The 23496-nt window shown below is 42.7% G+C and overlaps 2 protein-coding genes across 2 annotated transcripts in view; one reads left to right on the forward strand and one right to left on the reverse strand.

The window, feature by feature from the left end:
• The window catches only part of GLB1 (galactosidase beta 1), a 76873-nt gene extending 68475 nt beyond the window's left edge, over positions 1-8398 (reverse strand). Inside the window, exons 1-4 of the mRNA XM_040353338.1 lie at positions 8254-8398; positions 5502-5671; positions 3373-3523; positions 1145-1205 (exon numbers count right to left, since the gene is read on the reverse strand). Coding sequence (XP_040209272.1) covers positions 1145-1205; positions 3373-3523; positions 5502-5671; positions 8254-8307 — 436 coding nt within the window. The 5' untranslated portion in view covers positions 8308-8398. The remainder of the gene's footprint in view (positions 1-1144; positions 1206-3372; positions 3524-5501; positions 5672-8253) is intronic.
• Positions 8399-12860: 4462 nt separating this feature from the next.
• Positions 12861-23496, forward strand: part of TEX10 (testis expressed 10) — an 89258-nt gene continuing 78622 nt past the window's right edge. Inside the window, exons 1-2 of the mRNA XM_040353339.1 lie at positions 12861-13216; positions 15824-16536. Of these exons, the coding sequence (XP_040209273.1) occupies positions 13037-13216; positions 15824-16536 (893 nt within the window). The 5' untranslated portion in view covers positions 12861-13036. The remainder of the gene's footprint in view (positions 13217-15823; positions 16537-23496) is intronic.

Here is a 23496-nt window from a genome sequence, read left to right on the forward strand (position 1 = left end):
GACACTATACACTGAATTGTTTTTTCAAAAAAGTTTTTTTTTTTCCCAAAAAATAATTTATTTAAATTGGTATTAAAAAAATATGTTTTTTTTTTTTTTTTTTAAAGGCTTTGTGCTCTAGCACAAAAATCATCCACTTTAAGCAGCCCAATAGACACTGTTTAATTGATACAATTTCCTGAAATGATCACTAAACTTAAAATTTTCACAAAAACTGTAAACTGAAAAGATATAGCCGGATAGCTGAATATTTTGAAAACATTTTAAAGTTTGTTTGGCGTTGGTAGGTGAAAGTATGAAGGAGCTGAAACTTTTGAGAGCGGAAGAAGATTAAGGATTTAAAGAATGCGCTCATTGACTTCAATGTTAAAAAATTTGTTAAAAAGCTTAATCTTTTAAAAAGTACAAATAGTAGAAAAAAAGTTAAAGAAGTTCCATCATTAGCTGAATGAGCAAAACATTTTAAAAGTTGAATGGTTTTAATAGCTGAAAGTATGCAGAATTTACGCAGAGCCAAAAAAACTTACAGAATAATAACATTTAAATTAAGAATAATAAAAAACGAACAACAATACTGGGAATGCCATTCAGTATGAAAGCCCTGCCATGCGGATGTATGGCAACCAGGGGATATACTGTATTTATTGGCGTATAACACTCACTTTTTTACCCTGAAAATAGAGGGTAAAATGTGCCTGCGTGTTATACTCAGGGGGCTGTGGAAAGTTTTTTTCCTGAAACATCACTCTTAAAGTTAGGGTGCGTGTTATACGCCTGTGCGTGTTATACGCCAATAAATACGGTAGTTTGGGCTTTTTTTCAAAAGTATCGTTCAAGGCACAAAAAAATAAATAAAAAAAGGGAAGTAGAAGCATTCACTGGCTATGTATTACAAAGAGTAAAAAATGTTGAAATGTTAAAATGGCACTCAAAAAAAAAAAAAAAAAAAATATATACAATTTACAGATAACAAGTTAGATGAAAATTGCCATTTACAACTCTGATGTGAGCTGAATAGAATGCAATGTAAAACTAAACAAAAAATGTTAATAAAACGTGAAATAATGAAAAGACTTTAAAAATAATAATAATAATAATAATAATAATAATAATAATAATAATAATGATGAAGGATTTAGGATACCTGGATCAGAAGACCGGAGAACAATAGACTTCTTTGCTAAAAGCCAAGGAGGTAATCCTCCCTGCAAGAAAACAAAGGAATATTATTAAGTCATAAATGTGTTTGTTCAGAAAGGTTCCCTATGCATGACCTATAATTTCTTTCCAATATATTTTATTAGTCAGATACACTGTACTAAACAATAAGGGGTAGATAAAATGTATAAAATGTGCTAGGTTACTCCAGACATAGCATTCTCAATTCTCAAGACAATGGGGCAGATCCACGTAGCGCTGCGCATTCCTCTGCCCGGCGTAGCGTATCTCTGATACGCTACGCCGCCGTAACTTAGTTGTTTTTTTTTGCATCCTGAAAGAATTTCCGCCTTAAGTTACGGCGGCGTATCGTAAATTAGGCGGCTTAAGGGCACGCAATTCAAATGTATGTGATGGGGGCGTGTTTTATGCAAATACGTCTTGACCCGACATAAATGACGTCTTTTTTCAACTGCGTATGCGCAAGTCAGTTAGGTGTCCGATTTGTCCGCCAGCAATATCACAGTCCCGCTATAAGTTGCTGATCTCCGCCATTACTAGTGAAAATGAATACAAATTCCATAAATATATCCCATAGTTTGTAGACAACTACCAAAAATATGTAGCAGAATACATATTGGCCTAAATTGATTTTTTCCCCCACACAAATAGAGCTTTTAATCACTGCTGGGGTTTTTTTTTTTTGCTCAGCAAAGAAATGTTCATAGTTTGCTATAAAATGTTGCAAACAGGTAATTTTTCTCCTTCATTGATATGCGCTGATGAGGCTACACTGATGGGCACAGATAAGGCGGGACTGATGGGTCACCTTACTCAGATCAGTGATCAGCCGAGACAGACTTGCTGATCACAGAGCACACCCTGCAGGGGGCGTGCAGGTCGCTCGAGCACAGGACAACATCATATGATGGCCTCCTGGCAAAGTAGGTTATACTTACCTGCTCTGTGCAATGGTTTTGCACAGAGCAGCCCAGATCCTCCTCTCAGGTCCCACGCCAGCGCCCCCGTCTCCTCCCTCGTGCCGGGCAAGCTGCTTGCTGTGGGGGTATCCAAGTGGCCATGGCTCCGTGTGTCCATTCACACATGGAGCCGACGCTGGGTCCTGTCCCCTCTGTCTCCTGATTGGCTCACTGGCTGTGGTTGACAGCAGTGGGAGTCATTGGCTCCCGCTGCAAAGAAAAGCCAATCAGGAATGCTAGTCCCCAGAGAGGCAAGGCTCTCGTGGACATGGCTGGATCGAAAGGGGACTCAAGTGAGTATTAAGGGTGCTAGGGGGGCTGCTGCACACAGAAGTTTTTTTTTTACCTTCATGCATGAAGGTAAAAAACCTTTTGCCTTTACAACAAACTTTAAGATGGGATATGACCGCACCCATGGCGCTTCTAGCTTAGGTAACAAGTATTGCAGTACAAGAGATTTTCTTTCAAACCTCTAGCAGTTTACTACTTACTTTTGTACCATTTAGGATTAGTCACTGGACTTAAACTGCTTAAATTATAATTAAAACTGAAAAGCAGAGAAGGCGGAGCTCAGGATATGGCTGCCTGAGCTGTGAGCTTCTGCAGAGGCGCCCATAACAGCGCTCACGGCAAGTAGTTAATAGAGTCTAGAAAGACTTTCATTTAAGTTCATGTGGGGGATTGGAGGTCCTCTCTTCGGGGCACAGCTTGATCCCTATAGGGGTGCCGCAGAGAGATAGGGATATCCGTTCCTCATATGGCTAGCATTTCAGGGGCCTCTTAGGCATAGTCTAGCCTCTTATTTAATGCTTAAGCTACCCCAACCAATATTCTTGTATCTCCAATGTTATTTTTTTCCCTTCCTTTTTATTTTTAACTGTTCTTCTGTTTATATTCGCTTATTGGTTGTTGATTATCCTCTCTTTTTTGTTATATCTCTCCGGAGGTATCTTGATTACACCAAGATGTATTGTGATTTATTGTCTTTATATTATTTCTCATTTCTTGAAAATAAAATACTTTGAAAGTAAATTATAATTAAAACTGGAAAAAAAATAAAAAAAATTGAAGTATTTCACAATTTGGAATAAAAGTTTGAAATGATTCCAAGCATTTTGGTGGTTTGTAAATGCATTATTGCCAACATAATTGGACAACAATGATGCTTAACAAGTTTATATAGAAAAAAACCTTGACCTCAAACACCATCTTAAAAATAAATAAATAAAATTACCATGTCCCATTCTGCACATATGTAGGGACCTGCTCTCAGTATCACCAACAATCCAATTTCATTAGCCAACTTCAAAAAAGTTTCAATATCATGATCTCCAGAAAAATCAAAGACCCCAGGCCTCGGCTCATGAAAGTTCCATGGTACATACCTGGATTGACAAAAAAAAAAATTGATATTAGCATTTACAGCACCAGTAAAAATATATACAAGCTCTTTATATACTATTCATAGGTTTGTATTTAAAAAAAAACTGATGACTGAACAGAAGTGGAACCCCAGAAAAAAAAAAAAAAAAAAAAAAAAACACCATTGGACTTTTGATTGGTCATAGTGTTTATACCACATCTGGATGTGTGTTGGAGATCCAAAAGTAAATAAAAATATCAAATGTTTTGTCATGCCAAATACTACTATCAGCGCTAATCTCCTGGCGGTTGTACAGTAAAAGGATGGTGTGCTTTAATTTCCCCCGTGCTCCATGTACAAAACCTCTTGTATTCCATTCACAAGCCATTCTGTGAATGGACAAGGGGTGGAGGTATGGGTAAACGAAAGGACTTCCTCTTGTCCACTCACAGAACAACTTGAATTCTTTGAATAGAATATGAAATGATAATGAGGAGAAAGGGTATATCACACCATCCTTCACTGTATGAGCACCAAACAAACATCCCCAGTGTCAGAAAATAATAGTGGACAGAAGTCTCCGGCATTAATAAAACTAAACATTTTAGCATTCCCAGCAGCAAACTAGCTCTACTTTAACCGGCAACTTATCTGGACTAATCAAGCCATAAGGTGTTCCACTTTAATGCCGTGTCATTTTGGATAACAGGGAATAAGGCTTCCCTACTTTACAGTAAGATGGCCCATTCACTACAACACACGTTCTAATGTATAGGCAGCATTATTCAACACAGCACACCACAATACACAGATGTGAAAACATGCGCATTGTTAGGTGCTGCTTTGGTATGTTGGCGTCGAATTTAAAATTAATGTCAACACATGTACCACATGATATGAAGGAGCCTTAGGGTTTAAAGGTTTAGGATAATTTGTCTCCTTGTTAATATAGTCTTAGACCCCTTTCACACTAAAAATAGCGCTGCTATACCGCCTGAAAAACTCCATCACTGCCTACTCAATGTGAAAGCCCGAGGGCTTTCACACTGAGGCGATGCGCTGGCGGGAGAGAAAAAATCTCCTGCCAACAGCATCTTTGGAGCGGTGAGAAGAGCGGCATGTATACCGCTCCTTCCCATTTAAAACAATGGGAAACCGCGGCAATACTGCCCGCAATGTGCCTTTGCAGAGGCGCATTCCGGGCAGTATTAACCCTTTATCGGCCGCTAGCGGGGATTAATACTGCACCACTAGCGGCCGATTCCCGCGGCTCCCGCTCCAATGTGAAAGGGGCCTTAAAGCGGAGGTCCGCCGAAAAAAAATAAAAATAAATAAATAAAAAATTGAAAAGCCAGCAGCTACAAATACTGCAGCTGCTGACTTAATATATGGACACTTACCTGTCCAGCACGTCCGCGATGTCGGCACCCGAAGCCAATCTGTGCGTTGGCTCTCGGCTGCTGTCAACGCGGCTTCACTTCCTGGTTCCCTACTGCGCATGCGCAAGTCGCACTGCGCATCCTCACTGGTCCCTGCTGTCTTCTGGGACATGAGTGTCTCCCAGAAGACAGCAGGGGAAGACAGAGTAGGCGCTTGAAGTGGCGTAGGTCACCGCGGTTATCTATGCCAGGAAGTGGGAGCAATTACCTGTATTACACAGGTATCTGTTCCCTCCTCCCCCCTCTTAAGGGGGTCCAAATGCGACACCCACATCATTAAAAAACGAATCAATAAATGCTATATTACTTGGTGTTCATATTCAGTCACTATGAGACTCGTTTTCTGTATTCTGCAAAAAAAACTAGTTGATCCTGCTGCTCTATCTCCACCTTCTGCATCCAATTCGCACACATGTGAACCCAGCCTAAGGGTTCCTTTTTACAGCCGAGAGGAACATGATTACCCAACGTAACACTGGTCAAGAAGGCCCCCCTACTGCTGGGCATTATTCATTCCCAACTACATAGCACTAATGTAATTGTTTTATGGTAAATACTTACGTATAAATTGCATCCAATCCCGCCATTTTAATTTTCAGTAAACGATCTTTCCAATAAAAGCTTGGAACACGTGAATAATGAATGCTTCCTGAAATATATTGGAATGGCTTTCCATCTTTGCAAAAGCAATTGTGCTTGTAATCTATTTCAAATGTTCTTGCAGAAATTTCCTGAAAAAAATAAAAATTTGCATTTTTTAGCACTAAAGAAATATATTTCTACAGGGTTTTTTTTTTTCTCCTGTATCAAGAAAATATAAGATGAGGATTTTTGGTACTCACCGTAAAATTCATTACCAGTGTTCATTGAGGTACACTCAGGCCCGTCGCTACAGGACAGGCAAAACAAACAATTGCTTGGGGCCCCGAGCTGGCCTGGGGCCCCCAACTTCCCCTTCCCAGGCTGTAGTGTGGCCGAGCTCCTCTTCCTTCCTCCTGGAGACCTGTCAGTCCGGCCGGGTAACGTGTGTGGTACAGGAGATTCAATTTCCTGTTCCCGGCCGGACTGACAGGAAGTGCACACTGAGTGCTCACTTCCCTTCAGTCCGGCCGGCAACACAGGAAACAAAGTCTCCTGTACCGCGCGGTACCCGGCCCGGGTACTATCTGATAGGGGACCAATAATGATAGAACACCGGACTGACAGGAGGAAGAGGAGCTCGGCCACACTACAGCGGCTGCCTACAGGGAAGAAGGGGAGGTGAGAATAGAAAAACATAGGGACTAGGGAGGGGGGGAGGAGTAAGAACATGGGTGTAAAAAATTATTGTAGCGCTAACGTAGGCTTTGCGTGCGGGGGGAGGGTGCTTGGGGGCCCCCCCATTTTGCTTGGGGCCCCCAAATACCTTCAAACGACCCTGGGTACACTGCACTGTATATTCATAGCCTGTCAGTAGGATTCCCTACAGGAGGATTGGGCACAAAGAGCTTGTTCACATGTGTTAAAATGGCAGCAGACTGGTGTCTGTTTGGGGCAGTGCTTTGTGTTACAATGCAAGGCACGGTTTACTTTTTTATTTTTTACACTTTTTTTCCCCCATGTCACAAAATGACATCTCATTCCCTTCTATGCTTCGCTGCCATGCAATGGCATGCAGTTAACTTGAGGTAAAGGGAGAGGTGTTCCAAAAAGGACAATGCCGCAAGTCTGGATTTTTATGAAAATACCTACAAAAAACAAGAATAAAATAGGGCTTCTAATAACCAAAAGACAACTGATCAGATAGAATTAAAAGTCCATTGTGGCAATAATTGGGCAGGGAATATCATGATTATTAGGAGGCTTGAGAAAGGGGCTGTTTGCTCAGGATGCGTTGCCTGCCGCCAAACCCACCCACATTCATTGTCTGTACAGTGTATGAACAGGTTTCTATTACAGATACATCTTGGAGTCCTGCTTTTCTTTGCAACATACCACAGCCCAGCTCAGCGGAGCATGGTTTTCTACAGTATGTGCTCTGGCATTGAACCCGTGATTTGTGCAGATCAACACAGCTCAACTGATGTGGTGTGAACAAGAAAAACGAAGTAAAACAAAACAACGGCCTGCTCTATTTTTAATACTCCTGCACAGTTCAGTGCAGAAAAAAAAAGGGGAAGGAACATTCTTTCTTTTAACACTTCCTTATAATTCAATGTAAATGCAGACCAGTGGGGGAGGGGGACAATTAAACTCATTCACGGTTCAGTTTAACTGGTCCCAGTGCCAGTACACCCTAATGGCTCTTACACACCATAGAAAATCAGGCAAACATTTTTATCCGAAGAATTTTTGTACGATTTTAGTATGTACACCACTTTGGGCAGCGATTCTGAATTTTCGTACGAAAAATCCCAAAGGGACAAACTCCAACGTTTTTCTCCGAAGATACCTTTTGCAATGACAGAAAAAGTACTTTGTGGTCGGCGGTGGCACAGCGCCAAGAAACAACCAATAACCAATCCCCCCCTCGCTTATCAACTTGCATGACAGAAGAAGTACTCGGTGTTTGCTGCGGCAGCAGCTGCATCTCCACCCCCCGCTTCTCAACTTGAAACTCAGCAACACCCCGTCCCCCGCTTCTTGCTTGGGGACCCCAAATTCCTTCAAACAGCCCTGCCTGAGCCCATCCTTATTTTTCAACCAGAGAACACATTGGGGGTTATTTATGAAAGGCAAACCCACTTTGCACTACAAGTGCACTTGGAAGTGCAGTCGCTGTAAATCTGAGGGGTAGATCTGAAATGAGGGGGAAGCTCTGCTGATTTTATCATCCAATCATCTGCAAGCTAAAATGCTGTTTTTGCATTTTCCTTGCATGTCCCCCTCGGATCTACAGTGACTGCAATTCCAAGTGAAAAGTGGATTTGCCTTTCGTAAATAACCCCCATTGTATTCGTTGAGAAATAAAAATGTTATGAATGAGGCCCTTGCAGAGCAAGTGACCCCCTATAATCTCCACCTCGTCCATTCAGATAACTCCTAGTATTGTAAAATACAAAAAGTTTCCTGAATGGAATCCTGCGACAATTGCAGTGGTGCCTACTACAGTGATTTCCTGGTTTCCCAGCGATTGCCCGGGTATGGAAAATACATATTTATATTGGTCCAAGCTGGGTCAATGGAACAATGCAAAAACATCCATAAGTGGAATTCAGAAAGTTGTGTACATTTCCGTGTATCTCTGATAACCACGCACCTGTACTCTATAGTGTTAGTAAATTCCTGTGAAATACATAAGCCCTCTAGATGGGTCACTATCAGTACAACTTACTATGCTGAGTCCTAGAAGCAGGAACAAGCCCCCGAAGTGAAGCCACATGATCATCTCACAGATCCCCCCGATCTAATGTTCCGGGATCTGTACCACACCCGGGACAGAGGAGGTAGCGACTGATCACAGGACATATCACAGTCATGTGACCGCTGTGGGGCGGGGCAAACACGTGAGGAGCGTGTACACAATCCGCAATGGTTGTCAGAGTGCTGTGTACCGGGCTGTGCTCGCATTGTACACGGTGTGCTCGCCTGTACTGATGGAAGAGGCAGAGTGCCTTCTCATACCATGATACCAGGCTGTGATATTGTGTGTTGCGGTTCCAGAACACTAAATATTGTATAAATATCATTGGGGAGGGATGAACAACGCCTACACAAGTGGGTACAAACCACTTCAATACTGGGCACTATCACCCCCTTCATGCCCAGGCCAGCTTAGAATGACAATTGCGCTGTCATGCAACACTGAGATTTTTATCATCCCCCACAAATAGAGCTTTCTTTTGGTGTAGAAGATTTTCCCCCTTAATGACCAGGCCATTTTTGCGATACAACACTGCGTTACTTTAAAGCGGATGTCCGCTGGAAAAAAAAATATTAAAAGTCAGCAGCTACAAAAACTGCAGCTGCTGACTTCTAATATCGGCACACTTACCTGTCCTGGAGTCCAGCGCCGTCCGCAGCAGAGGACGAGCGATCACTCGTCACTCTGCTGCCCCCCCGCCATCCTCGGTGAGGGAACCAGGAAGTGAGTCGCGATGCGCTGTGCTGACTGGCTTCCGCTGTGTTATGGGAGCCGAGTGTTTCCCAGAACACAACGGGGTGGGGGAGGTGATGTCCTGCCCGCAGTCTACCCGCAGACTGTGTGGCCGGAAGTGGGTGCAAATACCTGTCTTTAGACAGGTATCTGCACCCCCCTGAAATGTGTCAAATGTGACACCGGAGGGGGGGAGGCTTCCGATTCGCGGAAGTGAAGGTGGAGGGTGGAGCTCCGCTTTAAAGAAGGTTCTATTTGTGGGAGAAAAAGGATGTCCATTTTGTTTGTTTACAACCGCACAATTGTCAGTTAAAGCGGAGCTCCACCCTCCACCTTCACTACTGCGAATCGGAAGCCTCCCCCCTCCGGTGTCACATTTGACACCTTTCAGGGGGAGGGGGGTGCAGATACTTGTCTAAAGACAGGTATTTGCACCCACTTCCGGCCACACAGTCTGCGGGTAGACTGTGGGCAGGACGTCACCTCCCCCGCCCCTGTTGTGTTCTGGGAAAAACTCGGCTCCCAGAACACAGCGGGAGCCAGTCAGCACGGCGCATCGCGACTCGCGCATGCGCCATAGGGAACCGGGCAGTGAAGCCGGAGCGCTTCACTTTCTGGTTCCCTCACAGAGGATGGCGGGGGGCAGCAGAGTGACGAGCGATCGCTCATCCTCTGCTGCGGACGGCGCTGGACTCCAGGACAGGTAGGTGTGCCGGTGTAGTGTCACAGTTTGCTGCCTATCCTAGAATGCTGCGGAAGTCACGTGGTGGCCAACTGCGCATGAGCGATGTGTTCCAAACGCAAGTGTGATGCGTTCCAATGGATTTTCGACAGTACACACCAGCGAACCCAGCATTCAGGGCGACGTGGATTTAGAGGAAAGTGGCCAGTCGGCCTCACATCCTCGCTCCGCTCGCTCGGCTTCCTGGCTCTTTTTTTAACATCCTCCAATCCACGGGGATGTTAAGGAAAGAGCCTGGATGCCGACCGAGGTTTCACTGGTGTGCACTGCCGTAAATCCATTGGAACGCATTGCATTTGCGTTTGGAACGCATCGCGCATGCGCAGTTGGCCGCCACGTGACTTCCGGAGCATTCTAGGATAGGCAGCAAACTGTGACAATACACCAATATTAGAAGTCAGCAGCTGTATTTGTAGCTGCTGACTTTTAATATTTTTTTTTTTCAGCTAACAAAAATAAACCTCCAAAAATAAAATCTGCAGGACAAAGCATAATGAGCTAGAATACATCACATACTAGCTCATTCTGAAATACTTAACCTTAAAGCGATGCCCTGCAGCGGCGCCGGCACACTGTTGATATGGCCAACATCTTTCCTGAAGTTACTTCCGGGTTTGCGGGCTCTGGCGCTGTGATTGGCTCGAGCCGTGATGACGTCAGTCATAGGGTGACCACGTGTCCCGGATTGCCCGGGACAGTCCCGCATTTTACAGATCTGTCCCGGGCACCTTCATTCCAGGACAATACAGTGTCCCGGAATGAAAGTGACACAGCCACCCCTCCAAGCCAAACGAATGCCCCCAAATGAGGCTGTCACATCACCGCTTTACTCACTGACAGTACTTGTCTTGGCTGGGAATGTCTAAAGGAGCACAATCCCTGCCCCCTGCTTGTGATTGGAGAAATCATAAATCCTGCCTCTTGTGTCCAATCACTGTGCTGTGATTTGTTACGCCACAAGCTGATTTTTGGGAAGGGGGGTGTCCCTGAATGGTAGTTTGGAAATGTGGTCACCCTAGTCAGTCAGTCACGGTCAAATGCCGCAATTTAGTAATCAGATGAAAGGTTTAGCGCTGGGAAACACTTTTTGATAGATAAAAACATGCATTTTATATACAACTATATAGATCAGACCAAAATGAGGGACAAATGAGGAGAAAAAAGGGCCAGAGTGATATTGCTCCAAATCAGGGACAGTCCCTCGAAATCAGGGACAGTTGGGAGGTATGGTTCATGCGAGAGAGCTTGCATTGTGTGTAGTCCGTGCGGGCGCGCTCCCGTGATACAGCGAGCGGCCATAGCCGCTCACTGTATCACTCGTCCCCGCCCCTCGGCGCGCCGCGTCACTGGATGTGATTGACAGCAGCACCAGCCAATGGCTGCGCTGCTCTCAATCCATCCGCTCTAGCCAATCAGCGGCCAGGCTGAGCGGCGAAGAGGATCTCGGGAACGAGCGCGGGACTTTCGAGGGGTCGGGTAAGTATAACCATGCATTAACCACTTGCTTACTGGGCACATATACCCCCCTCCTGCCCAAGTGAAATTTCAGCTTTCGGCACTGCGTCGCTTTAACTAACAATTGCGCGGTTGTGCGACGTGGCTCCCAAACAAAATTGACGTCCTTTTTTCCCCACAAATAGAGCTTTCTTTTGGTGGTATTTGATCGCCTGTGCGGTTTTTATTTTTGGTGCTATAAACAAAAAAGAGCGACAATTTTGAAAAAAATACAATATTTTTTACTTGTTGCTATAATAAATATCCCAATTTAAAAAAACAAAAATTTTTTTTTTTTTATCAGTTTAGGCCGATACGTATTCTTCTACATATTTTTGGTAAGAAAAAAATAGCAAAAAGCGACTGGTTTGCGCAAATGTTATAGCGCCTACAAAATAGGGGACAGAATTATTATTTTTTATTATTATTTTTTTTTACTAGAAATGGCGGCGATCTGCGATTTTTATTGGGACTGCGACGTTATGGCGGACACATCGGACACTTTTGACACATTTTTGGCGCCATTCACATTTATACTGCGATCAGTGCTATAAATATGCACTAATTACTGTATAAATGTGACTGGCATTGAAGGGGTTAACACTAGGGGGTGAGGAAGGGGTTAAATGTGTACCCTAATTAGTGTTCTAACTGTGGGGGAAGGGGGGTGACCGATCTATGTCCCTATGTACAAGGGACACAGATCGGTCTCCTCTCCAGAGACAGGACGCTGTCTCTGTGTAAAACGGCAATGAGAGATGATCTCATATGTTTACATATGAGATCATCTCTCATTGGCCGCACAGATCGCATCTGATTGGCCGTTCGCGGCGATCTGTGATTGGCTATGTCCAAGGGGCACGGGCAGCACAACAGTTCCCCGCTGCGCGCTCTGGAGCGCGCGCGGGGAACGCGCAAAGGGGCGGAAGTCAATTGACGTCCACTTGGATTTTCGGATCCGCGCTGTAGCCGTCATTTGACTATAGCGCGGATCCCAAGCGGTTAAGGTGAAAAACGTTTTCCTTTACAACTCCTTTAATTAAATCCACAAGGACTTTTTTTTAACCACCCCTATTCCTGAATATTGTCTTTAAAAAATTTCAAATGCAGCAATTTAGAAATTGGATGAAAGATTTAGCACTGGGAAACACTTTTTGAAAGATAAAAAGTGCATTTTATATACAACTATATGGATCAGTCCAAAATGAGAGACAAACAGGGACATTGCTCCAAATCAGGGACAGTTGGGAGCTATGCGTATGGCCACCATTATTGCAAAATAGAAATGAGCTCAGCCTCAGACGTGCTCCCAAAACGCACGCTTTTTTTTTCCTTTACTCCAATGAGTTGTGGGTCAGGATTCAAACAGTTGGAATACTGAGGAGGATGCCTGAGTTTATCCCTATTGCAGAATAGAAATAGCATGCATTTTCTTCAATAAATAATCATATTGATTTCATTTTATACACTTTAATTCCATTGTAAGAGTTTCCTTTGAAAGGAGCACTTTTTATTGGATTATTTTTTTTTTTTTTTTTTATAGCGACAGCTAGTTTTAGCAAAGAGGTGATTGTGAGAGCGCTTCCAGCTTTATGCCTCCATGGGCTCTCCGTAGCTGGCAGCAGGAAGTAGTCGTATGACCCGGAAGCTCCCGGATTGATGTCACAGAGCGGGCGATGCAGTAGAGTGCTTTGAGTGAAAGAAGTGCGGGAAGCGCTCTGCCAGATGTCCTTTTAGCCCGACCGCTCTTCTTTTTATCGTCCAGCCGACCTGTCCGCCTTCACCATGACTAACAAAAGGAAAAGGCAAGAAGACTTTCAGAAAGTGAAACTGAAGGTTGGGAAGAAGAAGCCACGAGCAGACAATGCGACTGACACCAACTGCAAGATCAAGTCCATTCATCTGACCGAGCAGCTAAGGGACCAGCACTCTCTGCCTACCAGCAGGAGGAAGCTCACTATTACGGTAGTAGTGCACAATACCTCTGCCTTCCAGCAGCTTTCTATAGTCTTTTGTTAGGAGGGAATAGTGCCTGAATACAAGACCTTGCTACACCAGTTTACCGCTGTTTAAGCACTTCCTGGCCTATAGCAGAATGACAGCCGGGCAGTTATCCTGACAGGGCGTCATGGCGTTCAGCAGGATGACTGCCGGTGCGCCCCGTGTCAGTCTGACACACCGCTACACCGATCTCCTCACCGATCGAGGCTCTTTACCACGTGATCAGCCATGTCCAATCACGGCTGATCACGGTGTAGACAGGAAGAGCCGTTTATCGGCCTTTCCTCACTCGCGTCTGACAGACACGAGTAGAGGAGAGCCGATCGGCGGCTCTCCTGACAGGGGGGGTGGTCTGTGCTGATTGATTATCAGCACAGCCACCCTGCGGATGCCCACCCAGGACCACCAGGAAGCCCAAATCCAGGCAAATAAAGAAAAAAAATCCCTTGCAGTGGGGTGGTGCCAGCGCTTCAGGGGTTAATTGCTCATTTATGTTTAGAGGAGCAGCAAAAGGAAATGTACTTAAAGCAGAGTTCCACCCAAATATGAAACTTCTGCTTTTCGGAATCCTATGGTGTCACATTTTGGCACCTTTCAGGGGGGAGGAGGGAGCAGATACCTGTGTAATCCAGGTATTTGCTCCCACTTTTGGGCATAGGTCATGCGGCTCCTCCGTCCCCCAGCTGTCTTCTGGGAGATACACAGGTCCCAGAAGACAGCAGGGACCAGTGGGATCGCGCAGCGCAACTCGAGCATGCGCCGTAGGAAACCAGGAAGTGAAGCCGCAATGTTTCACTTCCTGATTCCCTTACCGAAGATGGAGGTGCCTCCACCTGAGAGCCGAGGGACAGATTGGCTTTGGGTGCCGACATCGCGGGCACCCTGGACAGATAAGTGTCCATGTATTAAAAGTCAGCAGCTGCAGTATTTGTAGCTGCTGACTTTTAATTTTTATTATATATATTTTTTTGGACGTTACTTCACTTTAACTGATCCTCTGCTCCTTCCCACATCTAGATCTGTCCTCACACTTCACTGGTCTAGGGTGCTGGTATCGTCAAGGCCATCGCCCCATTCTGGATGTGAGGACGCCGAGGGGTAGCCCACCACCAGATCGTGGGCGAGTGGAGGATCAGAAAACTAAGACCCACTTTAACACTAAGACAGTTATCAGGCATTTTAGCGCTAGAAATAGTACCTGAAAACTGCCTCCCATGCCACCTGAGTGCTTTCACACTGGGGCGGTACACTTGTGGGACTTGGGCTTTAAAGCTGAACTCCTGGCGTTTTTCTTATTTGCATAGTTACATTGATTCTGCTTGGACCAATGTAAGTACACCTATGTCATACCTGACTGATAAAAGAAAAAAACACTAGATGGCGCAAGCTGTAACAATAGCAGGTTTTCAGTTGGCATCACCCAAAAGTAAACAACTTGTTGGTTAAATACTGGCAAATTATTCATGTAAATAAACGAAAGGATGCATTAAGTTAAAAAAATGCTTAGGCATTAGAACCACTTTAAAGTGTATTTATTGGCGTATAACACTAACTTTTTTACCCTAAAAATAGAGGGTACAATGTGCCTGCGTGTTATACGCAGGGGGCTGTGGAAAGTTTTTTTCCTGAAACTTCTCTCTTAAAGTTAGGGTGCGTGTTATACGCCAATAAATATGGTAAATCTATCTTGAGAGAAATATAGAATCTATTACTGACCCCTAACTTCTCAAAATGCTAGATTCTTGGCTGATCTTTTAGCAATCCAGAAAAAGTAAAAATCAGGAGTATTGGAGAAAAACGTCAGAACTTCCTATCTGTATACCTCTCTGTGGCAGTAATATAGCAGAGCTAAAACTGGATAAAGAAAATTGCGAACAGGCAGCCTTTTTATTGCAGAGCAGACATGCAATAAAAGGATCTGTTTACAATATTCTGTATAATGTACACTGAGGTGCGCATGTGAAGCTCCAACATTCCAACATGGTGCCTGTGTGCTGGGAAGACTGCACTCCTGTGCTGGCCAATCAATGCGGCTGAATTGACACTCGCAAAAGCCACTGAGAATATGCCAATGTTGGACCATTGGAACAGAGGTAAGTATTTTTGACTTTAGTAAGGCATGATGGTCAGCATGTAGCCAGGTTGTGATCTCTTTAGAATGAGGAGTCGGCAAAGACAACCTCCGAGTTCATGTCATCACAGGTTTCCTTTAGGACCCTTTGTGAGCCTAATGATTCAGAAATTAAAGCAATTCTATTCATGAGGAAATCTGTTGCCTGCCATTGCTACCATCTTCTTTTGAACATGCCTTTTCCAGGTGAGGTAGTAAAGTCAAAAGACCAGCATTAATGCTAGTGTGCTAGTACTTTCAGGTGGAGGTTATTAGTGGCATCCACATATTTATCTCAAAACAGATTCTTTTATATGTGTGTTTTGTTTGAAAGCTGAACAAGACATGCCTTGTTTTTAATAGTCGCTTAAATGTTACAAAAAACTGTGTTTATCCACTTATGCAGAGGAATGTATTCTGGTTGCTAGTGATTCAGTTTTGTGTTCTTTTTCTTTTTGCAGGATATCCTTTCACAAATGCACCACTACAATTCTGGTGTTAAACATGGGGCACTTGTTGGTCTTAAAGAAATCCTGTCAACTCATCCTTCATTAATTGATACGCACATTTCAAATATAATGAGTGAAGTGACTGCTGTGTTCACCGACAAAGATTCTATGGTTCGGTCAGCCACAATATCGGTCTTGCAGCATTTGGCACCTGTGATTTCTCAAGAAAGGATTGCCCCTTTTTTCCCTCTTGTAAGTGCTCACCTCTCCTCTGCTATGACTCATATAATGCTGGGGATTCAAGAAGACTCTCTGAAGATCCTAGATATCCTTTTGGAAGAATATCCTGACTTGCTTATTGATCGTAGTAGCATGTTGTTGAACAATTTCTTGGAACTTATTTCCCACCAACAGAACTCTAAAGAAATAAAAAACACAGATAAGGCACCATCTTGGACACTGTCTGTAAATCCTAATAGGAAAATTACATCTCAGAAGTGGAGGATAAGTGTACTGGGTAGACTAAAAAAGTTTCTTCAGGCATTAGTGAAACGAGCTGTTGAAAGATACCCTGACAAGGAGGAACTTCATGATGGCAATGAAAATGAGTTTACTGTAAAAGCAAATGTAGACATCTCTTGGCAAGACCATGCAGCTGGTCAGCACCAAATTAGGTTGTTTGATTGTGGGCAAACGCAATTAAGTAAAAACTCATTTCATCTGAGGTATGTATGCATTTATCCATCTTTAAATGGTGTAAATATTCTTATAAAAATGTGTGTTCTGTAATGTAACTATTTATGTTGACACTGAACAGTGGAGTCCTCCCTCCCATCATCTTGCATAGCATTCCTTTACTGAGAAGAAAATGTAAGTTGTCATTGCTTAGTTTTTCTTCCGAATACATTACTATGGACATGCTGGCTTAAAGTTATTGTAAATGATTTACAAACCATTTTTGTTTTCTCTATTTTATAAGTGATCACATTCCCTCTGTTATCAGCCGCATAAGAGCTGGGGGAGGAGAAACAACAGAGCACTGAGCTTCACAGTGAATAGCTGTGCAGCAGGGGCATATCGGGACAAGTTTAATCATTGGAGAAGAGTACACTGAGTTTCCAAGCATAGCTAGAGAACTAGAGTAACAAACAAAAAAAAAATATATATATATATAATATATATATATATATATATATATATATATATATATATATATATATATATTACAGCAGCGCTCCTTATGGAATTTAAATGCTATTATATGACAGTCCAAAGTTCATTTGAAAAGCCTATGGTAGAAAGAATAGTCCCAAGCAAGATGTTCCGTGAGAAAATTTAGAAGAAATCTCCAATAGAGACAATCCAGCGATATCCTTAAACCCACCACCACTCGTGCAATGAGCAAGTAAAACTCTTACCAGACAACGCTGGATAATAAGCGTTGTATCATAACTTAAATCACAGCAGGGGTTAAATCCAACCACTGGGTTGGTTGGTACGACTGGCCATCATATCGACGTCATCACGTCGATCGCTACTGGCATGTGTTCACACAGCGCAGCGGGAGAAACAAAACTTGAACCCGAGTGATGGATGCCGCCCTGGATTCTCGTTTTTGTGATTCGATCGTATGATGAATGCCGTCGCCTGTATTGCCTGACTTGCTCTTCTAAAGTGTAAGTGCACATTTTACTATATATTGTTTTTTATCATTAAATCAAACGGAATTATGCTATGGGCCGCTGTCTGTTTCTTTTCTCACATGGGAGTGGATATCTAATGAGGATTGGATTGGATTTAACCCCTGCTGTGATTTAAGTTATGATACAACGCTTAATATCCAGCGTTGTCTGGTAAGAGTTTTACTTGCTCATTGCATGAGTGCTGGCGGTTTTAAGGATATCACTGGATTGTCTCTATTTGAGATTTCTTCTAAGTTTTCTCACGGAACATCTTGCTTGGGACTATTCTTTCTACCATAGGCTTTTCAAATGAACTTTGGACTGTCATATAATAGCATTTAAATTCCATAAGGAGCGCTGCTATATATATATATATATATATATATATATATATTGCTTGTATGTTGTTTGTTACTCTATGTCTATCTGTTCTTGTGACAGGAATCAAGTAGCAGCTCTAGCTTTTATTAGCTTGATTGCGAGGGAGGTGCATGATAGATCTGCACATTACTTCTCGCATTGTTTGGTTATATTTGTAAATTTCAAATCACATCTGCTTCCATAAGAGCCGAGTGCTTGGGGAAGGGCTGGTAGCTTTGGTTTACATAGCTAGAGAACTGATGACAGTGTATTCTCCTGCTTAGTGTGGTCAATTTGTAATAGGAAAGCAGAGGGCCACCAGGGATTTCACACAAAGGGAGCAATACAAAGACAAAAAGATTACTTTCTCATACAAGTACATGGTACAGTAGGTGCATATGAGGAATATGAAGTGTTGGTTTAACAAACACTTTAAGTACTGTATAAATCGTGGGGGTTATGTCATTCACCCTGGCAAACCATTGTGGCACAGTAGGTGGTGATTGTTTCCATATCCTGGGGATGCAGGCCCTGGCTGCATTCAGAAGATGTTTTGGCAGGTATTTACAGTATCTCTTACTGGACATTGGAGTCAAGTTAAGGAGCACTGCCGCTGAAGCTCAATCTTCTTCTTCTTTTTTTTTTTTTCTTTTTCTTTTTTTTTACCTTAATTCATTCTTTGCATTAAGGAAAAAAATGCCACGCTACTTGTTCTTCCCATCGCCATCCCTAAACACTTACTCCTGTCACTGCTCCAGCGCTGTCTTGGCTGCATCATTGAGCCCTCCCTACCTTCTTTCACAGAAGACAGAGGGCTCCTGCTGCTGTTAGTCAGCCTCCTTTGAGGAGGAAGTAGGGGTGTGTGGCTTCCCAATGCTGTGTGTGTCTGTGGATGCACACAGCCTGGCATGAGTTTATAAGTTGGCAGGAGGAGTGGACAGCACAGGCAGGGGACTGCCAGGAGGAGGTTCGGGAACCTTTTTTTGGATACTTGTTGTACAGAGCAGACAAGTATAACCTCATTTTTTTATTTTAACATAAGCAAAAAAAAAGTCTTTAGTATTACTTTAATACTGCTGTGACCTGAATAATCTTATGAAAGGGTGCCTGCAAAGCTGAGTTATCAGCATTTTTTTCCCAAGCAGTTTTCCCAATGCTACTGAGCTAATTGTTCCAGTGTAGATTATAATGTAAAGGAAGTTTTTCATTCTTTGGTGAGCTTTGCCCTGAACACCAATGCATTGAGTAACGTACCAAGTGCTGGACAAAAATAAAAAGAAAAAATGTGCTCCTTGAGACTTATTTTTTTTTATTTTCCTTTCAAGGATTACTCAAGGGTAAAAATAACAAAAGCGGTTCTACATAACTGACCTTGAACAAATCTACAAATCGTTTGTTTTGCCTTCATTACAACAGCACAAAATAATGACCATGGGACTTTGAGTGAGGTGAGCACATAGGCCAATAATTGTAAACGTAAAAGGTAAGCGTAATATCACAGTTTATTGGAGATGTAGAACAATCATCATATATTAAAAACGCAGACATGAATGCCAACCAACTTGAAAACGGCATAATGGTAAAATAATGGATACATTCACATTTTGTTGCATTGATTGCAAAACAAATATACAAGTATCTAAAACTCAACGCGTTTCAGGTGCTGTTGCTCACTTTTTCAAGAGTACATATGCATAGTGTAAGCCTTCATGATGAAGGACATTTAGGGACACTATTTTGCTTCCTGCATCGCCTTCACCATCCACTCGTCCACCGGTTGGTTCTGGCTGACTTCACTCCTTCAGCTCCCGGGTTAGACACGCCTCACTGCCTCCTCCTGGGAGATCATTTCGCTTGGGACTTTGGCCTAGTCGACTCATACTAAGAAAGCAGCAGCTTGCAAAATGTGTCAAGCTTTAGATGCTTGTACATTTGTTCTACATCCATCAGTGCAACAAACGTGAATCTATCTATCTATCTATCTATCTATTATTTTACCATTGTGCTGCATTCATGTCTGTGTTTTTAATATATGATGATGGTTCTGAATTTACAATAAACTGATGCTTATGCTTACCATTTACGTTTACAATTATTGGCTTACATGCTCACCTCACTCAAAGTTCCATGGGCAATATTTTATGCTGTTGTATCTGACATTAGCAGTGGAGGTGTGTCGCGGGTAGCTTCAGATCATTCCCCTCATTTTTTGCCTTCAAAAGCTGTGTTTTGCGCATCAGAGACTTGCGTATTGAGCTATAGACACCTAGTTAACTGGAATTTTCAAAAGGTCAGCAGTAGCATCCTACATGTTACAGGTTTCTTTTTATTCAACTTCTTGAGATGACTAAAAAAAGATCAGTTTGATTTTTATTTTAGCAACCTTTGCATAGAAGTGATATTTAATCTACCTGGACAGGACCATAGGTATAGATGGGAAAAGATAAGTGGGTCAGGCATGAAGCTTTGCAGTACACCAGCGACTATCATACAAAGGGTGGAGAAGCAGTTAAATGGAAACATAGGAAACTAATCCCCTGTCTAGAAAGGTAAGAGTATGAAGAGTGCAGTGTTGGCAAGTTGATTATTGCAGTTTGAATGTAAGCACTAGAGCAGACAGAGGGAAGATTTGATAATGGCTCAATACAGTGTTCAGTTATGATAAATCCAGCTCTGCCACCTTTTGTAATACTAAGCTGTGGGGTATGACTCTGGGTCAACAAGTAGACTGTATCGGAGGGAATAGACCTTGAGTCTTGGGTAAATAAAGATTTTTAGAAACGGAGGCTGTGAATGTATAGGAGTAGAATGCGGAGCGGGTTTAAAGTCCTTCAAAGCCTAGCAATGAAACTTGAATCCTGACCAACTTGAAATGATACGAGGAAATCATAATTTTACCTGGTCTACCGCTTTGCCAAACCTTGGTATTCAGCTCACCTCTTCTTTTAAATCCTTGTCAAGGGTCTATATGCACAGAAAATGACTTATTTACCCAAGTACATATACTACTGTTAGAATCTTGCCAATCCCTATACCAAACCTCATCTTGAGAAAATCCTGGCCTTGGCACCACAATAGGCCAAGACTGTCGGCCTTGGTCTTATACCAGCGTAGATTAGCAAGTGGTCTCGCAGTGCCCATCCTAAAAATTACTTCATAGTGGTCCAGATTATTCCCCTTGTATCACTACATGATTTACTTAAAACTTGTGCATGCAGAATCTGGTGCAACTGTGCATAGTAACCAATCAGCTTCTAGGTTTAGCCCAGGTTAACACTGAGGCGGGTTAGAAATCGTGTAGTTCAGCTGAACAATGCAGTCTGACTTCGGGGGCGATTTGACAGACATCTGTGCGGGTCCATGCACAGATGTCTATTCAAATAGCCCTGAAGTCGCCAAAAGTAGTGCAGGAACTACTTTTGGGAATCGGTGCGGCGCCGCAACGATTCAGACGGTGCCATTCCTGACAATAGCCGCCAATTTGGCATGCGATATTACAATGTGAACGTGGGCTTGGTGTCAAAGCTTACTTGAACAGGCTGAATTAATGTGTGTGTGTGTGTGTGTATATACAAAATGTGTGTATGTATATAATAACACTGTCGAGTCCAGCCGTTCTCAACCTTCTTATCCCAAAAGGATCTTTTGAGATCGTTTTAAGGAAAACCCCTGCTAAAATGTATATCTATAGCTTACATCACATTGGCAAGATCAGCAAGTCCTATTTATGAATTTAAAAGAATAAATATAAATTCATGGCTAGAGCAATTGAGAAATATACCCTTTGGTGTCAATAATTGTGCCGTATAATATGAAGTAATTTTCAAAAAAAGATTCCCTTACAATGATCTGTGGAGAAATGCCTCTTCACACTGCTATTCAGAGAGGGGTTCCTTTTATTTTATGTGTTAGAGAAGTGCCCACTTACATCTATATTCAGCGAGAGGAAAAATGCCCGCTCATTGCTGGTCTAAAAGAATGAGGCAGAGAGTCTTCCTGAAATCATGGTAGGTAAGAGAAAAAATGTCCTTTTACATTTGTGTGTGTTTTTTTTTTTTTAACTTGTTTTTGAGTATACGTAAATAAACACATTCACAGAGATTTTTTTTTTTTAAAGACCGTGGTGACATACAGAATGTCACCATACTCCCATTTAACACAAACAAAACCGTAAGTCATACAAAAATCTTTTGAAAGAAGGGTCATTGTTGTGCACATCCATGGTCTAATCACAATAAACTGGAGGGCTTGCGCCAAAAACAAGTCACTTGTGTTCCATCTGTATTTATTGTACCCTGTGGTGGCCATGTAAGAAACACGGGCAGTGTGACTGCACAAAGTACGGTGTGAAATCTGATATCAAGGAAAGGACAGTCTGCAGTGACCTGTGTATCTAACCAGGGTCCCCAAATGTTATCAAACTTCTCTGGTTGACCTCTAGCCTCATAGGCCAGCTTGTGCAGAGGCAAGGTTTTGTTTTAATTTTTTCTTAAATCCTTTATTCGGGGGTTCAGAGAAAAGTCATTGGAGGGCTATAATTTTCCTAGCATAATATAGCAAAAGACCCAAAAACTGTGGATGCTGTAGTGATGTCTAGGTCCTTAAATACACCCAATAAACAGCATTTAGGGTTGCATACATTTGGGAAATTGTAAGTGTCGACTATAAAGACTGTAAAACTCGACCAAAAAGGTCTAACTCTAGCGCAGTGCCACAACAGCACTGTATGTTGAAAGAAGAATGCCACCTTCACAGATCCAGTAGCATGTCACTTGATCTTTTGTTACTGTCTGTAAAGTGTTAGCCCTGGAACTATGCTGGCACAATGAGATGAGTTCAATGAACCCTGGGTGAGAATGGCTAGTTGACATACAGATGTGTTAACGCCTTTGTTTCAGTGCCTTAAGTTATTAATGAGGAACAAGTATGCAACCCAATATTTCTGATCTATCATTCTTGCTTTGGAAATGGCAAAACCAGCATTTTTTCAGAAGCAGGTCTGCAGTGGCAGCCTCCACATTAGGCCTGGGTGCACATTTGTGCGATGCGGGCCACCGATTGTGATTTGGATAGGAATCGCACCGCATTCCTATTCAAATCACATGCGATTCTTTGAGCCATTTTATTTTGTATGTGCTCAATTCACACTTCACCACAAAATGATGCAGGCATCTTCTTCCTTCTTTTTTTTGCTGCACCAGAATCGGATCACATGGGTGTTCACAGCCATGTGATCTGATTTTTGCAATCGTACTATGGTTTGCGACCTGTTTTGTGGTGTCCTTAATTTAATGTTGACACCGTTGGCAGATCGCATGAATGGAGTGGAATGTCAGCCTGGTGTGGGAAACGCTCAGGATTTGCTGCGTTTCCCACACTGCATATATGTGAATCAAGTCTAAGAACAAACAGTTCATTTACCTACTAAGTGATTTCTCTTTTGTCTAGGAATATTTTTGCATTTTATGTTATAGTAAAATTTGGTTATATATCTGGGGCCACTGTAAAGGCAGGCTGTGACAGAATGACAGTAATATTGTACATCCAAAGGGCATTTCTATGTTCAGATTTTTTTTTAGGCTTGTTCATATTTCTTGCACTATTCCAGAACAAACATGCTAGCCATGACTTATTTTACATATT

The sequence above is a fragment of the Rana temporaria genome, chromosome 5, assembly GCF_905171775.1.
Source record: "Rana temporaria chromosome 5, aRanTem1.1, whole genome shotgun sequence".
In the NCBI taxonomy this organism is placed as follows: domain Eukaryota; kingdom Metazoa; phylum Chordata; class Amphibia; order Anura; family Ranidae; genus Rana; species Rana temporaria.